This window comes from Lycium ferocissimum, chromosome 6, assembly GCF_029784015.1.
Source record: "Lycium ferocissimum isolate CSIRO_LF1 chromosome 6, AGI_CSIRO_Lferr_CH_V1, whole genome shotgun sequence".
NCBI lineage: Eukaryota > Viridiplantae > Streptophyta > Magnoliopsida > Solanales > Solanaceae > Lycium > Lycium ferocissimum.
In genome coordinates, this window is record NC_081347.1 from 62,400 (window position 1) to 81,070 (window position 18,671).

At 36.9% G+C, this 18,671-nt stretch overlaps 1 protein-coding gene across 3 annotated transcripts in view; it reads left to right on the top strand.

Moving 5' to 3' along the window:
• Positions 1 to 15,426, top strand: part of LOC132058761 (protein ANTI-SILENCING 1) — a 38,813-nt gene extending 23,387 nt beyond the window's left edge. For 2 of the 3 annotated variants that reach the window (XM_059451082.1, XM_059451083.1), the window contains 7 exons: positions 4,127 to 4,219; positions 6,965 to 7,043; positions 7,218 to 7,308; positions 11,575 to 11,683; positions 11,795 to 11,911; positions 12,010 to 12,092; positions 14,987 to 15,426. In XM_059451082.1, the coding sequence (XP_059307065.1) occupies positions 4,127 to 4,219; positions 6,965 to 7,043; positions 7,218 to 7,308; positions 11,575 to 11,683; positions 11,795 to 11,911; positions 12,010 to 12,060 (540 nt within the window). In that variant the 3' untranslated portion in view covers positions 12,061 to 12,092; positions 14,987 to 15,426. The remainder of the gene's footprint in view (positions 1 to 4,126; positions 4,220 to 6,964; positions 7,044 to 7,217; positions 7,309 to 11,574; positions 11,684 to 11,794; positions 11,912 to 12,009; positions 12,093 to 14,986) is intronic. The other variant, XM_059451084.1, reaches the window with a different exon arrangement.
• The last annotated feature ends 3,245 nt before the right edge of the window (positions 15,427 to 18,671 follow it).

An 18,671-nucleotide genomic window follows, 5' to 3' on the forward strand; every position in this document is an offset into this window, starting at 1 on the left:
CCTAATCTTCGTGGGAGTGGATAATGGCAGTTGGCCGATGGTCTATTTGCTTAATAGTGCATGGGATTGTTGCACATTTGTGTTGGGGGGGGGGGGGGGCACAAATTGTGGGATTTGAAACAGGCTCGGAGACCCGCGATAGTTTCCAGTTAATTGATAAGCACAAGAAAAATGTTTTGGCTTGGAAATAGTGCATAAAAGAGAGCTTATTTTGTAGCTTATTAAGTAAGTTGCATGGAATCATTCTTTTGGATGTCCATAATGTGGAACTCTATACTATAATTTCTCTCTTTCATCTTTCTTTTCTCATCTATTAATAGTGAAATGCAAATCGAAATGAAAAATAAAGATTTGATATTGTTGCCTTGAGGGCTTTGGTCTAGTGGTAAGAGTATAATCCGTGATGTGTAGGTTAGGCGCACGTCACGAGTTCAAACCTTGCCACAGGTAAAAGCCAGGTAGCTAAGTGGAGAAGTGTAGAGGGACGTGAATGTAATCCATAGAGTTTCGAACCGTGTGCCACTAAGCCTTAGGAATTTCTCGATTATTAAACAAAGAAAAAGATCTGCCATTGTTGATGCTATTTACTAAAATATAGTGTATAATGTGACGTAACATCTTATTCCTTATTAAAAAATGTGACGGTAACTACTCACCAAGGCAATCTATTATAACATACTTGTAACTATTTTTGAATACCATACTAATGAAAACGAAATCTATTAAAGAACAAAGTGATACAACAACAAAAACATACCAGTGTAATCCCACAAGTGGGTCTGAGGAGGAACAGTGTATGCAGACCTTACCCCTACCTCAGGAGGTAGAGAGGCTGTTTTAGGAAGATCCTTGGCTCAAGTGCAGCTAATCAAAGTAGTTATGAAAAAGGAATATAGTAGTGAAAAAAATATGGCAACTAATAAGGAAAGCAGTACAGAGCATACAGAAAAAGAATAGTAACAACATTGAAATAGTGGGATAACCAAAACACAATAAACAACGACAGACATAGTGCTCCATATTACCACCAAGCCTACTCCCGCCGAAACGCAAATAACGCTCAAATACCTGCTTAGCCTTCTATCTCCATACCCTTCTATCTAAGGTCATGCCCTCGGTTATCAGATGTTGCGCCATTTCCTGTCTATTCACCTCTCTCCAATACTTCTTCGACCAACCTCAACCTCTCCTCATACCACTATATCCAATCTCTTACACCTCGTCATTGGGGCATCTTTGCATCTTCTTTTCACATGCCCAAACCCTTTCAGCCTTGCCTCCCATTATCTTGTCCACCACGAAGGTCACTCTCACCTTGTCTCGGATTCTCATTCCTAATCTTATCTTTCCTAGTATGCCCACACATCCATCTTAGCATCCTCATTTTCACAACTTGCATCTTCTGAATATGAGAGTTCTTGACTGGCAAGCAATTCGCCCGATACAACAAAGTCGGTCTAACCACCACCCTGTAGTACTTATCTTTTAAGTTTTGGTTGTACTTTTTTACCACACGGGACTCCTGAGGCGAGCCTCCATTTCATCTAACCTCCCGCCAATACGATGTATGACATTATCGTCGATCTCCCCTTTTCCTTGGGTTACAGACCTAAGGTACTTGAAATTCTCTCTCTTGGGAATGACCTGTGTATCAAGCCTCACTTTCACGCCTGCATTGTGTGTTGCATCATGAACTTGCACTATTCTGTTTTGTCGTGCTCAGCATGAACCCTTTAGACTCCAGGATTTGTCTCCAAACCTCCAACCTAGCATTAACTCCCGACGTGTCTCATCTATCAGTAATGTCATCTGCAAATAACATACGCCATGACAACTCACTTTGAATATGGCACGTCAATTCATCCATCACCAAGGAAATTAGAAGCAAGCTAAAAGTTTTCCCGGTGAAAGACTAGAGTATAAAATTACTAAATTACATAGCTCGCTATTGCTTTTTATATGCCCATATTAAATTGGCCACAAATTAAAGATTTGATCTAACCATGACGTGTAGAGCTACAACAACAACAACATACCCGAGAAGGTGGTGTATACGCAAACCTTACCTTTACCTTATGTGAGGTTGAGAAGTTTCCGATAGACTCTCGGCTCAAGAAAAACATTTCCAAAAACAAGTTTGACAAATGCAAGAGTGGAAGCTATGGTGAAAATACTATAGAAAAGAAAAATTTTGACAACAAAAATAATAAAGATAACCTAAGCAAAAGAAACAACAATAGTAATACTATTGAAGAATAAGACAATAGTAGAATAAAATAATGGTACGGATAAGTTGAAGAAAGGATGTAAGCTAGAATCATGCTCTCCCATAGAAAAGAGAGAAATCGCTCGATGTATATTAATCCTCTACCCTAATCCTTGACGTTTATGTTTCCTTATCTAGGGTCATGTACTCGGTGAGCTGGAGATGTTCCATGTCAAGTCTAATCACCTCTCGTTAATTTTTATTCGGTCTACTTCTACCTCTCCTTAGATTTGTCACTGCCTTCCTCTCGAATCTCTTGACTAGTGCATCTGTGCTCCTTTTTACATGCTTGAACCATCTCAGCCTCGTTTTTCGCATCTTGTCCACCACTGAGGCCACTCCCACCTTGACCCGTATATCTTCATTCCTAATCTTATCTCTCCTAATGTGCGCACACATCCATTTAAGCATCGTCATCTGCGCTCCATTCATCTTTTGAACGTGTGAATTCTTAATCTGCCAACATTTCCCATACAATATAGTTGGTCTAACAACCACTCTATTGAACTTACCTTTAAGTCTCGGCGGAATATTCTTATCACATAGGACACCGAATACGATAGATGCGAGCCTCCATTTCATCCACCCCACTCCAATATGATGTGTGACATCATTATTGATCTGCCTGTTTTGGAATTATTGACCCAAGATCTTAAAGCTTCCTTGATTGGGGATGACCTGTGTATCAATCTTCATTTTCTCATCCTCATGTGATATGTCACTGAACTTGCACTCCATGTACTTTGTATTAATCCTGCTCATCTGAAACCTTTAGACTCTAGGGTCTGTTTCCAAACCTCCGGTCTATTGTTAACTCCACCACGTGTCTCGTTAATAAATACTATGTCCCCGCGGGTCTTGTCAATCAATACAATGTCTTTTGCAAAAAACATACACCATGGTACCTCCGCTTTGAATACGCCGTGTCAATTTATCCATCACCAAGGCAAATAAAAACGGATAAGAGCCGGTCGTGGGTGCAAGCCATCTCGATTGGAAAGTGTTTCAAGTTTTCTCCCAATGTTCTCACTCGGGTTTTGGCTCCATTATACATGTCCTTAATCGCTCTAAGACATGCCACAGGTACATCTCTAGACTCTAAGCATCTCCATAAAAGCTCTCTACGGACTTTGTCGTATGCCTTTTCTAAGTTTATGAACATAATATGTAAGTCTTTTTTCCTATCCTTATACTGCTCCAACAATCTCCTTGGAAGATGGATGCTTTCCGTAGTTGATCGCCCCAGCATGAATCCAATTTGGTTCTTGGAAATAGAGACATCCCATCTCATCCTCATTTCTACCACCCTCTGCCAAACTTTCATAGTATGGCCCATCTTCGCTTGGGTCGGCTCCGAGGCTCTACCTCGGCTTTTCATCGCTTTCTCCTGTGGGCCTTTATCGTATCGCGCGCCTATCTTCAAGCAATCGGGAGAGGCGCCGAATACATAGACGAGGCGGTCCTGGGAATGAAAGTCCATTCCCTCGTGCTCTGGAACTCCAACACTTGGGTTGAACAAAAAAGGTTCAATCGCTCATTGGTCTTCAAACTTTATAGACGTACAATACCCAGAATCTCGACAGCTCTCGGAGCGTTCTAAATCACCTGTGTGGAGCTCTAACAACATATATTTAAGATTTGAAGGTTTCCCACGTAGTGGAGCTATTTTTTACACATTGAAATTGTTAGTTTGTTTGATGTTTCCTACATTACGGTCGCTGCCCTAACAAAATGCTCATGCTTCTAGATAATACAGTCTAGTAGATTGTATGATTGGCTTTTTGTTGGTGAATACTGATATCCTTCTTGTGATTAATAAGATGCCATCATTTTCATTGTCTTTTTTCTTCTCATTCATAGCCATGGGAGGAGGTGATGCAAACATCAAATGAGCAAGGGACACTTATCTTACTAGAAAATTTGAATCCCGACTATACATCAGGAGAGGTGGAGGTAATACCCTATTCCTATATTCCATCCCAATTAACTTCTGATTTGACTTGACACCTACTTTGTGATTGTTTTTTCTTAATGTAAGTGAGTATATCATGCTTCCCTTTTTTTGGAATAAAGTATTATGCTTCTTGTGTTTTTAAAAGCGTAAAGCGCAAACAAGAGATAAGGTCCATAGGGCTCGAAGCAAAAATCGAGAAGATAAAGTAAAGCACACACTTTCTTAAAAGTAAAGCTCAAAATATACGAAATTTAAGAAGGATCGTACGTATATGAATTTATATACTAATCAAATTTCAATTAAGAAAACTAATTTCAACATCCAATGTACAATAATGTCGATATTAGTCCATCTCTCTATGTTGAGATTCAAAGAAGTAGACATTTCTCATTGATATTATTTTGTACATCATTATTTAAAGCACACACTTATTTGAAGCACATGGCTTCATTGATAAAGCGATTCTCTTGCTTTACATCCCTTCATCACTTTACTGACGAAGCGATGGCTTTTAATCACACCAGGCTTCTAACAATTTTCTCTATTGCTTTGTGGCCATTGACTAAATGTTAGGTTATGCGTTGTTATCCTATATATTGGTTTTCCTCTCTTTACTTTTTAACTACCTTATCTTAGAAATTGTCTTGCAATCGTCTGTTGAACTGAACATTATGATAGTTATAGATCCTCCTCTAGCAAACAACTAACTTTTTCGTTAGAATGTTTATGTGAAGTTAGCACAAGCAACCCTTTTTCTTGGTACTAAGTGATCTCTTTTTGATGACTTCTTATCAATTTGTACTTTTTCCCACCTTAAGGGACCTTTTCATTCAATAAACAAAAGAAAGGGTTATGAGCCCACCCTTTTGATGCTTGTGCTATATATGTGAGAAAATATCAAGTTGATACCTAGGAACGATGTTTTAGGAGAATGGTATAAATCCAATAGTTGTGAAGGCACCTACCCCCACTCGGTAGGTAAGCCAAAGTCGATTAACAACCAATTAATTAAGTTACTTAAGCGGAAAGTAAAGTGATAACGCATAAATATCTATAATCAAGTCTTTACTAATAAACAAAGTGCAGAAGTAACAAAATGGTACCCAGGACTTGTGTTACGTGTCCAAGAACAAAATGCGAGTTTAATGGAGTGATATGTGCACATAACAGGCAAATCAAGTCAAATAGTTATTAGCTAATGCCCACATGCTTTGGCATTCTTGGATCGCAGTCCGTAACTACACAATTACATGATTACCCAAACATGACACTAGTACTCGTACCAATGCCTATCACATCGCGAGTATGACCCCATCTTTCGTGTCCAAGAACAAAATGCGAGTTTAATGGAGTGATATGTGCACATAACAGGCAAATCAAGTCAAATAGTTATTAGCTAATGCCCACATGCTTTGGCATTCTTGGATCGCAGTCCGTAACTACACAATTACATGATTACCCAAACATGACACTAGTACTCGTACCAATGCCTATCACATCGCGAGTATGACCCCATCTTTCGCCCTTACCCCTTATTAACGTCATTATTGTTATTACCTTATCGAAAATGTCCCTCAATCGATGTCTAGGAAAGTTTTAACATACCTTGAAGTCGAGCAAACAAAACACAATGGAGCCTTTACTTTCCGGAGCGCCTCTGAATGCTCCCAATCTCGATCCGAACAAAGCTCAAGTCTTCCGTCCGAATTCACCAAACGAGTTCAATCTAGTCAAAATTGTACTCTATGAGATTAAACGAGTCCAACGACACCTATATTGCTATATTTATACCCCGTGCCCAAAAATTGAACCCAAACGTCAAAACGAGATTTTATTTGAAAATAGGTTTACCTATAATTTATTGTCTAGATCCAAAAAATCACCAAATTTCATCCATGAATCGATCCCCAAATCAAGGGATTCCAATTTTTTTTTATGACAAGGGGCCCGCAGCCGCTACCCTTCGGGTGCGCACAGGGTTAACTCTGTTCATGTGTAATAGCCCCGAAACCACACAGAAGAGATAACCCACACTAAGCAAGTCCCGTGTGACGAGCTCGACCCAGAAGGCTAATCCCCTGCCGCCAACGGCAGGGGGTTTCGAACCTGAGACCTCCATTATGGAAGCCCCATGCTCAACCAACCGAGCCACCCTTGCGGGTAAGGGATCAAAATATGTCTAACAAATTGAAATGGAGGGAGTACATTTTTAATATCTTATTCCTATTCACTGGAAGTTGATTGGTGATGTTTCCTGAACTATTAAATATATCACTTAACGAACTATATTTATCTTTAGTGATGCTCTGTTTATGATAGAGCTCATAGGCGATGAGGCTCTTGCCTCAGTGCTATGGTGCCAACTTGGCAGTCATCTAGCCTTAGGGCTTGAGCGTTACTTTAAGTAAGCCCTTAACAACAATTTCCATTGCCCTTTATCCTATTATCCCCGGGGCTTTTCCAACTTGCAGACTGGTGCTCCTACCGAAGCTTGGAGTTGCCATGACGAGGCGGGGAAGTTTTCAAGGGAAATTATGGTTTATCTGGTGAAAGAAAATGGTTGTAATACGTACTGTGCTCATAAAATGCACTTTCCCACAGTCTCTCGTCCTCTTAGTTTCCTGTCTATTCAGTCTTTATCTTTTTTATTACCACAACTGTTTGTTGGGAGGAGGCTGGCTTGTATTCTTTAATTTTGTATGGCTGTCTTGTTGGTACCTTCATTTGTGTTGATAATATTACAGGATATTATCTGGCATGCATGTAGGGAAAACTGCACAGCCAAAATGGTTCAGCGCACTGCTTTCTCTAGCCCATACTCTGGTATGTTTTTATGGTATTGTTTTTTTGTCTGTCAAAATGATATATGAAGTTGATGTTTTCTTCTTTCGCCTTTCTACGGGAGAGTGGGCAACTTATTGTTGAAGAAACACTGCTTTATGTTCATGGGTAAATCCTTTGGACTTGCCTTTGACCTTATTTCTTTTGATGTGGTAGGTAGAGCGTTGGTTGCCTTCAAAACAAGAGAAGCAGCAGAAAGGGTCAGTAAAAAGTTGGCTGATGGATGCTTAATGGTGTCAAATCAGAGGTATATATTCATTTCATATTCAAGGTTCTTTTTGGCAACACATGTTAAACGCACTTGAGTATCCATATGAATTTTAGGATGAGGATTCAAAGTGGTTTATTTGCTTAGTTAGAATAACACAAGCTCTTCAAAAAAAAAAAAAAAAAAAAAATGGCAAAGGCGCTTTCCTAAATGTTTCCATGTTGTACTGTTTTGGTACTTTAAAAAACGTAGTAGTAGACTAATCATTTGATTATGTGTGAATGTTTTCTAATCTCTAGGCCATTTGGAAAGTTTATTCTAATCATTTGATACTCTTGTTGTTTGTTGAAAATTAAGAGTTGGACTTAATAAGCGTTGGTCCATATCTTCAAATCTGGCTGTCGGGATGGGGTTTCGCAGCAAACTAGACAGTTATTGTAATGAACTCTTGCATAAAAGACAGTTATATTTGTTTTGATTCTGTTTCTGGGAAATCCTTAATTTTACTTGTGACGATTCCTGCTTTCTGTTTATTTATTTGTCTTCTTTTTCTGGTCTTCTCCCCTTCTTTTCAACTTGCTGGTCATCATAAACAATATTTCATACCCTGCGAAGCAGCTGTTCAGATATTGTTTCACTTTTGATATTGCTTTTTGTCATGTGCAATTGAATCACTACAAAGACCTTGGTGAAGGTTTCTACTTTATCACTACAAAAACTTAGGGAAGGTGTTTGGGGTGATTGGTGTGTTTTGTCATTATTTGTATTGACATTAGTGTCTTTTTGTTCGTTTCTTACCTTGTCATCGGGAGAAACATAAGATATCAATATACAAATTTTAAGGGGTTATATGCATGTTTGGCCAAACACCGAGATAGCACCTCAAAGTTAGTATGATTTGTTAGTTAGATGCTCCAAACTTAACTAGTTACCATTTGAAGACCCCCGCTCAACTGAAGTGTGTTTTGTGACCACGAGACAAAACGCGTGATAATTAACTTTTATATTTTTAAAATTTAAAAGATCTAACTGTGTAACTACACTTGTGCACCCAAACATGTCAAAAGAACCAATCATTGAATGGCACCTCTAGTATTTTTTTTAAATGATGATGGTGTTCAGGCCCGCTTGCGCGCACCTTCGACTAATTTCGCTAGATATCTGTTACCTCCCACCACCACAGGTATCGGTAACTGTGCCTATCAAGGCTTGGGCATATGGGAAAAAATCACCAAAGGTTTGTTTGGAAAGCCATCTTGTAATTGGATTTGGTGTAATTACTATGGTACTAATTACACAACCTCACTTATTTGTTTGTCATAATGTGATTACAAACGTAATGTTGGGTTGCACAAGTTGCACAAGTGTAATTAAAAATGTAATGTTTGGTTGCCACAAGTGTAGTTACACAGTTAGATCTTTTAAATTTTAAAAATATAAAAGTTAATTATCAAAAACTAAACGTTAATGTTTGACAAATATGTGTCTATATAAGAAATATTATTAAACTTTATCTATTGGTAGGGTATCAAGAAACATATTACTTTTTAAAATATAATATCAAATTATTGTAGATTTGAACTAAAATTGTAAAAGATAATTGATATGTAGTTTTTAAACAAAAATATTTTAGTTGAATTAATTAATAAAAATTCTAACTAAGCACATATTTTGCAAGAACATGATGGATTGCATGTTTGACAAAAAATTACTAATATTTACCACCATAAAAAAGTAATCTATCAATCACTCATTGTAACTATATATGTCTTTGTCTATAACTTCATTAAACAAGGAGAATCTCATCACTCATTATGAGCCGAGTTGGTGGATGACTCATTCCTTCTATGATTAGGAGGTATAGTTTCAACGAATTAGAATAGTAACACCGTTAAGCGATATGAAGAAAATAAAATAAATAGTCAAACGAAGTATGAGAAATTACACTGAAGCACATGAAGTAAAGGTTGGGAATGAGAAGTAAAGAAATGTAAGATAAACAATGTAAACAATGTTAAAAGTAAATAAAAAATGTAAACAGTGTTACCTTATTTAAAAAAAAAAAAGATAAACAATGTAAAAAGAATAATATATTTTAAAAAATTGAGAATTTTAAAAGTAAATAAAAAATAAAATTAAAAAGAATAGAAATTAAAGTTAAAACAAAATAGGGAAGAAACTTACACCATGTAATTAGTGGTGTTCATGGTTTGGTTTGCGTCGTTTTTTTTCTAAAGCAAGCAAACCAATTAAGTCGGTTTTTCAAATGTTGGAATCAAACCAAACCAATTAAGTCTTTCATTCAACCGCTACAAGATCAATAATTCCATAAGAATGTTCTTGTGTATTATGGCCAATACCGGGTATATAAGCAGTGATTTTAAATCCAGAGGTTAATCGTACTCTGACAACTTAACGTAAGGCAAAGTTTGGGGATAATATGAAACACTTGGCGTCCCTTCGACGCATCCGTTATGGTTATCTCATATAACAAAAGCGATACCAAGCTGCGCCACATCCCTTCAATTGTTCCATAGTGTAATTGTAAAGAATTCCTCGTCTTTTTTTTTTCGGGGGGGGGGGGGGGGGGGGGGGGTTAATTCAGTTTCCTGTCGTTTTTTAAAATATATGAAAATACTAATTCGACTATATTCCAAGATAACACTACCGAATCATTTTACTCTTTAAGAAAAGTAAAATGTTACTCCCTCCATCCCTATTTATGTGGCACCATTTGACTAGGCACGGAACAGTTTAAGAAAGGAAGGAAGACTTTTGAAATTTGTGGTTCAAAACAACCAAAACAAGTTTTAGATATTTGTATGGTCGTAAATCATCTCATTAAAGGTAAAAGTTTCTAAATATAAAAAGGCGACATTCTTTTTGGGACAGGCTAAAAAGTAAAGTGTGCCACATAAATTGGGACAGAGGGAATATATATGTAATCAAGTTATAGATGTAACTTTTTTGAGAAAATCATATGCATTGTCCAATAACGTAGCCATTTCCAAGGAACTTAATAAACTTCTTACAATGAATTAGTTGTGATTTATCAAGATATCTTGATGATAATTGTATTAAATAATTAGTTTCAAAAAAAGATAATTGTATTAAATAATGATAAAATTAAATGACTCAAAGATAAGTTATTTTGAACATGGTAGATTCTTGAAATTATCAAAATAAAGACTACAAATCAAAATAGGAAGTAAAGGCAAACACCTAGATTACAAACCACGAGTGCAATAGATTAATATGTACCGTAAAATTTTAAATGTTTACATGTAAGAATATACATAAATCTATGTGCAATTATAATTCTTAAACAGGTATTTATATAATTGGTTTGGTTCGATTTTTCAGTTATGTTTTGCTTAAACCAAAATCAAACCAAAGATGTCGATTTTTTCGTCAGTTTGATTCAGTTTTTTGGTTTTCCATGAACACCCTTACATGTAAATATCAGCAATTCTCAACTCCCCTTGAGAAACATGACAAAATTGAGTAATTACCACCCAATTACTCTCAATTCCAATTAGAAGTTTGCTTTCCAAACAGGCTCCAAGTGTTTTTCTATCCCTGCTGGGATTTGAATCTGAGGTATCATGGTTCTCCCCCACTTGATTGATCACTAGGTCACGCCTTTGGGTGTGCACCTGTCTTTTTTTCGACAAAAGAAATACAATATTCAAAAAACAAAACAAACAGAAAAGTTTCTCTCTCCCACATTCCAATCCTCACCCATTCCCCCTATTCTTATTATTTCCCTAAACAACCCGACCCTGTCACCCAAACAACAACAAAAAAAAAAAAAAAAAAAAAAAAAATCTTTGTAATGCAAGGAAAAAGAAACAACTTCATTCATGATATCCTTAACAATTAAGATATCTTCTTTCCAATCATATTTTTTGTTTAGTACCGCTCATTTGAAGATAGAATTTATGGGCAACAAGGTGCACGCCTTAATGCCTTACCTACGCTGAAACCAGCCTAAGTGACGCCTAGCGCGTACCCTGAGCTTCTGTCAGCGTCGGTGCTTAAGCGCACTCAAATGCGCCTTTGACAACTTTGGTTTAATAAAGTGTTAATTTATGTTATCTGTTACCATCTTAAATCATTTAGTGAAAGCTAACAATTTTTTGGGCAAGGATAAAGATGATAGTTGGTCAGGTTCTAAAGGATGATAGTAGGTCGAGTTATTTGTGTAGATTGTGATTTTGAATGAACCTGATACGGAACTGTGTAATACTAAACATGTTTGGCTTGGATGATTTCCCGTTGCATTAAGGCTTCTTTAATGCACAGGCCGCTCGTTGCTAGCTTTGTAACTCTTCCGAAAATGGAAGGAAACACTCCATCATTTGCTGGACATCTATTTGTTGATAAACTAAGACTACAATTGCAGAGGGAAATGGTCAGTATCTCTTCTATCTGCTCTGTATATTCCCCCTCCCCCCACCCCCGCAGCGGGAACGATAGTTCAGTCACGTTTGTCTAGCTTAATACAGTCGTCTTTGTTATTCAGAAAGGAGCAGTTTCTACTTCTCATTGTTCTCAGCCCAATACCATAGAGCATGAAATGGGCAACGAGTGGCGCTTACTGCAAGCAAGATCTGACAACTGGTGGAATCGGCTATATAAGGTCTGGATCTAGTTTGTTGTTTTCCAAGTTTGGATCAGTATTGTTCTTCTTGTATCTTAAACAACATTCTGAGAGCTCTCTTTAATTGTTTGTTCTAGCAACAAAAAGAGGAAATAAGAAAAACCGCGTCAGAACTCAAGAGAAAGTGACAAGCTCCAGCTTTGTACATAGTGTACTTGTGGTTAGTATCCTTTCTGGCACGTAATATGTTGTACTTATCTTTTTTTCTTATTGAGGGATTTTGTGAATTATATATAGCCCAGGACTATAATAAAATGTTATGGATTTTGTGATATATGTACTGGAAAAGGGTCAAAAATGCCTCAACGTATTGGAAATGGCTTAAATTTGGCCTTCTTCCACCTATTGGACCTAAATTGCCCTTAATGATAATTTTCGGATTAAAAATGCCCCTACATCCACCTATTGGGACCACAGTTTCCCGTTAATTGTCGAGTTACAAAATCTCATAATTCCGTTAAAAAAAGGGCATTTTTTTAAAAAAAAAAAACTGGTCATGTTGAGGGCCTTTTTTTTTTTTTTTTTTTTTGAAACTGGTAAATATTGTATTCCTCAGCATCAAGGACATGCTGGAAACCTTCAAAAAGGAACAAACAGAGTAAAAAGAAATACTTACAGTGCTCTTAATAAGTCTACAAGTTGATCTATATCTTCTAAGCCCATCTCTGTACACCAAAAATAAAAAGATACTACACAATTCCATTTGACTTTTTGAATGGAAATGGATCCATCTTCAAAACATCTATCATTTCTTTCTCTCCAAACAGTCCACCAGATGCATTGGGGTATTATCCTCCACCACTTCTTCTGACTTTTGCTACATCCTCTTCTGATCCAGCAACTTAGCAAGTCTGCAGTATGCTCAGGCATGGTCCACTTTGTCTCTGTGAGGCTGAGAAAATGTGAATCTGCAGTGCAGAAATAAATGGTTGTTGGTCTCATCTGTTTCTTTGCAAAGAAAGCATCTGGAAACTATGATAGCAGACATATGTGGGGCTTTAATTAAATAGGTGGCACTAATTTACTGGTCCATGTGGCCCCAACCGTAAATAACCCGACCCATCCGGGTTAACCCAAAATAACTAGAAATCATTTGTTCGTACCCAGTTCCTTCGATGCTTCACTTTTTGCCACTGAATGTGGATTCAAAAGAGAACAATGTCTTTTTCATTTGAAGCTGCGGTGAAAAAATAAATTCTGATGAATCGGGTTACTTATGGGTTGGGCCTAATATCCACGTGGGCCATTCAATTATTACTACCCATTTAATTGAAGTCCACATAAGCCATCTCGTAATTCCATTAAAAGGAGGGACATTTTTTTTTTTACCATAAAGGAAAATCGGGGTCCAATAGGTAGAAGGAGCGCAAATTTCATTTCCAAGACATTAGGGGCATTTTGACCTTTCCGTATTTGAATTTGAAAATTGTCACATCATGATGGCACCATTTTGAACATTACCTTATCTGAATGTTATCTACATATGAAGAGAGAGAGAGGCAGTGTTTGTCCATGAAATAAGCATACCGGATGAAAATTGTTGATCTTAGCAAAATAAAATGTGGTGACCGAGGCGATAAAAAGCTTTCTGTCGTAAAAATGGATAATTCAGTGACTGTGGGTCAAAAGTGGCATCATTATGTAGGATCAGCTATTTGTAGGAAGAAGAGTGTCAATAGAGATTCATGGTAAAGACTAATGATTATTTTTGCCACTTTTTTAACTCGTCTCTCTTGCATAAGATATGCATAGCACTAATTTTCTTATTATTCTCATATTTGAGCATTATTAATAATGCACTTTTATTTTCTTTTTGCCTTTGCTCAAAACTGGATCATCAATAGAGAAGGTAATATTTTAAGAAAGCTGTCAAGTAACGTTAAAATTTACACCCTTGGCCCCAAATTGAAAATGGCATGCTGTTTTTGCTTCTATGATTGATGGATATCGTGGAGAATTACATTAGATAAAGCGTGTAAACCATACTAATGTTTTACATGGGTTTATGTTTTAGATCTAAACCATACTAATATTTTCTTTTCTTTTTTTTTCTTCTTGGCTGTGTTTTTATGTTTGAAAGCACAGATCTGTGTCTTTCTGGACCTGACTTCTTCTGTTCTTCCAATAAGTTCCATTGGAGTTATGCAAGATTTTTGCTCGATTGACACATCTGTGGGTTAGGATCTCTCTACTTTATTTAACCTTAAAGCTGCATGTTCAGTGATATTACTGTATTAACTGGAAAATGTCTAAACGAGGGTTCTTTTCTATTCCACCAAAAGATGGAGTGAAATTATTTAGTTCCATTATATGCTATTAAAGTGACGGTAAGAGCCATTAGTCCTAGCATTTAATGATGTGGTGTACCATGTGATAGAAATATTATATTGAAGTGAGAGAAAGGACCATTCCTCCTTGCTAATCGTGATGTGACTTAATATTCTTTTCATTACTTGAAAAGTGTGCCTTGTGTTAAGATTCAGTTCGTGGTTCATCTTTTAGGTTCTTCCTATGCCTCCGCACATCAGGTCTTTGTTTTGGTCGTCTTTGTAAGTCTTTTGGATCCTTTGATTCTACTTTCAGCACATTGGAGTCTTATGATTTCTAGTTCCTAGGGCTTAGGTCTAGTGGTAAGAGTACAACGTGTGATGTGTGGGTTAAGCACTTATCACGAGTTTGAACAATGCTGCAATCAGAAACCTGGTATTTAAGTGGAGAAAGTTAGAGGGGCGGGTCTATTATCCACCGAGTTTCGTACTGTGGGCTTTCCTAGCCCTTGGACATTTCTCGATTATCAAAATAAAGGTCATGTTTTCTACCCTCAACTCTTCCTTGAAAGTTGGCTAGTAATTTGTGTTACGTTCAGTTACAGTCTGTATGAGATGCACTAAATCTACTTTACCATTATTTACATGCATTTAGATGACTTTCGTTATGTGATATGCCCTGCGCAACTTTGTTACAAATATGTGATCATGCCAAACTTGAAAATTGAGCTGGAATATATGATGTTACCAAATATTTAATGGATTTGGTGGTTTTTTTGCTTGGCAGGTTTGGATAGGCAACTACTAGATACTCAGTCCTCCAGGAATCTTGGCAATTTTTGATGACTACTAGACACTCGCTCCTCCAAGAATCTTGGCAATTTTTGGCTGTACATATATGAAATAGACATGCATTTCTGTGTTTTTGCCTTTTCTAGTCATATTCTCTACTTGTTAAAGTTGTAAGGGCTGAACCCCTTTGTGTACCCTACTCCCTAACCTTCCTGGATACCCCGACCTCATGGTTGGGGCAATTGATTAATGTTAAAGAGTCGCAAAATTTACCTTGCAGCAACATGCATATTTCTATCAGAAATTTTGCTCCATGAATTGCTTTGGCATTAATGTTTTGTTCAGAATCTGCTTAGAAATAGAAAAGAGAATCTTTAATCTTTTGGTGCTGAATTAGGGTTAGCAAGTGGAACTAAAGTCTCAGCATGTTCTCAACATCTGTTTATTGCTAATCTTGGCAGCAACTATTTAGTCTGAACATGGATTTTGTCCGGGGAACGATTAAGCCATTGCTTCTCCCTTGTTAGCCAAAATGCGTTTTCAGAAGTGATTATGTGCTTGATTAAACTGAATAACTTGTTCAACTGTTGACAACTGTCAGAAACCTAAAATAGGATATTACATCAAGTAAAGCCGCAGTAAGATCCATTAATTGGATTTTAAGTAGGATATGAAATCAAGAGCAAATATTTAGTTTGTTTTGTGGATTACATGGACTAAAAAGTGTGGAAGTACTGTGTGCGATTAGAAAGATGACTATTGACTAGAAACATAAAGTAGTATAATCTGTTTATTGTTCTAATAGACTTAGGTAGGTCGTTCAACTAATCAACTCAATAGTGCAAATTGTGGACTTCATTCCTCTTCATGGTGACAACATTTCCACGTAATCAAGTGCATGTATGTGCTCAACTTATTTGCATTGTTACAAGATTATTAAAAAATAAAATTGAGCATTTGTTTTCGTGCAACATGTTAAGAGTTTCATATAATTTACATGCATCCATGAACAGTCTTACAAACTACAATAAATGTAAAAGATAACAAGCACAACCTGAGGTTATAATTTGCTTCGATGAAATCATATTTAACAAGCTGTCTTAATAACATTGGGGGCCTAAAGTCAAATCTCAAACAGTGACTTTAATTTTTTTTAAAGGAAAGATTGTCTAACGTCTACTTTTCTAGCTTTTTCAGATGCGAAGTCGCTAATTACTGTTTTATAATCAATTTGTTTTAACAATTCCTTTTCAATTGATAATATATTTAATCCATTTAGTCTCTCTTGAGACATTACTGATCCTAGAGAATAATTTATCAATTTAAAAAAATTTCTTTCGGTTGAGGTAACAATTTATGTATAAAATACATTTTTAAGAAAAAAATGGGGCCCTAAGTGATTGTTTTATCATTTTTTTGCACGGATTGCCCTTCGTTTGGGGTGGTCTTTAAATTTTACCCCTCAAATTTGTGGTCTTTAAATTTTGCCCTTCATATTTGTGGTCTTTAAATTTTACCCTTTGCTTGGAAAGATGAGCGAATACATGAAGTTCTGGGTTCGAACCCCGCTCGTGCATAAAATAAAAAAATAATTTCGCAAGGAAGGATCGGGGAGTGTATGCCTGATCCAAGATACAATCTTTAAGAAAAAAAGTTAAAGTTATGCCGATCGCATAACTAAATGTCTCCGCTCTTCAAGGCAAAGTACGCCCCCCAGCGGACTTTTAGTTATGTTTAACTAAAAGTCCCGTGAGGGAGGCATACAAAATTTAAACTTTACCTTATAAGGCAACCGGTAGTTTACTCATAATCGTGGTTTTGGACAAAAAAAAAAGTTCGTAGTTTATAAAGATGCTTTAAGGATTAATTGGCTCGAAATATGGACTTGAAGTGATCCGCTTTGTTTAGATTCTAAAGAGTGTACATATTTGAAGGTATCGTGAAGATAGTACGTGGGAATTGAAAAAGAAATTAAGTACATCACTGATTCAATATTTACATAGGTTTGTCTGGATGTTTGTAACTCTGTTCTAACACAGTTGAAGTGGTTACAAAAAAAATGCATATATATATGCTTCAAGACAAAGTTTGCCCATAAGGCATAAGTATGCCCCCATCGGCATAAGTTTGGTAATTCCTAAACAAGTTTATGCCGATGGGGGCATACTTTTAATGGAAAACTTTTATCGGGATCCAAAGATAAACTTGTGAAGGAATTATCAAAGTTATGCGGAACCGGCATACTTATGCCAAGTCTCGCCCATAAGGCATAAGTATGCCGGTCCGCATAACTTTGCTAATTCCTTCACAAGTGTATGCCGACGGGGGCATAAAGCGAAATTTAAACTCGCCTTGCGAATTTTTTTTTTAAAATTTTGATCCGTGTGGGGGTTCGAACCGAAACCCATGGGATTTAGCGAAAGGCAAAATTTAAAGATTTCAATTATGAGGGGCAAAATTTAAAGACCAATTTAAAAAGAAGCACTCGCGAATTCGCCCTTGTTTTATTGGCCTTATAGTCGCCCGATACTTGAGTCCAGCAAATTCCTTCAATGATAAATGACTTTTTCGATCCATCATCAACTGCAACATTGTAATATGCTTGAGGCCCCTGACTGTATTCGCAATCACCATTTACAATCGGGTCATTTGCGCTTTGTCCCTATTTTGTGCGGGCAATTCGCAGAATTGCCCTTCTTTTGGGGTGGTCTTTAAATTTTGCCCTTCATATTTGAAATGTTTAAATTTTGCCCTTCGGCTAACACCCATAGGTTCCAGGTTCGAACCACGCGCGGTCAAAATTTTAAAAAAATTCGCAAAGCTGAGCTTTAAATTTCGCTATGCGCCTGGGACAAAGATACACTTGTTAAGGAATTACACATTTTATGGGACCAAGATACTCATGCCTTATGGGCGGACTTGGCATAAGTATGCGGGTCCGCATAACTTTGATAATTCCTTCACAAAGTTATGTGGGGGCATACTTTTAATGGGCAAACTTTTATGCCGGACCGCATAACTTTGTGAAGGAATTATCAAAGTTATGGGACCGTATACTTATGCCAAGTGAAACCGCCCATAAGCATATAAGTATGGTCAACCCATAACTTTGATAATTCCTTCACAAAGTTATCGTAGGCATACTTTTAATGGGCAAACTTTTATGGGACCGGCATAACTTTGTGAAGGAATTATCAAAGTTATCACGGACCGCATACTTATGCCAAGTCCGCCACAAGGTATAAGTATGCCGGTCCGCATAACTTTGGTAATTCCTTAACAAAAAAGTATCGGTCCGCATAACGAAATTTAAACTTGCCTTGCGAATTTTTTTTAAAATTTTGACTGCGCGTGGGTTCGAACCTGGAACCTATGGGTGTTAGGCGAAGGGCAAATTTTAAAGATTTCAAATATGAGGGGCAAAATTTAAAGACCACCCCAAACGAAGGGCACTCCGCGCAAAAAAATGATTTTGTGCTGGTTTTTAATTTTTGGCCCACAATGCAAACAACTTTTTAGCGGGACATAAGTTAATATTTTTGCATATAACATTCTACAAATTATGTCCCACGTTTTTAAAGAATTTATGCCCTAGAAAGCATAAATTTGACTTGGAAAGGCAAAAGTTAAAGACCAGCCCATTTAAAGGACAAACCGTGAAATTCTTCTCCACAATTGTC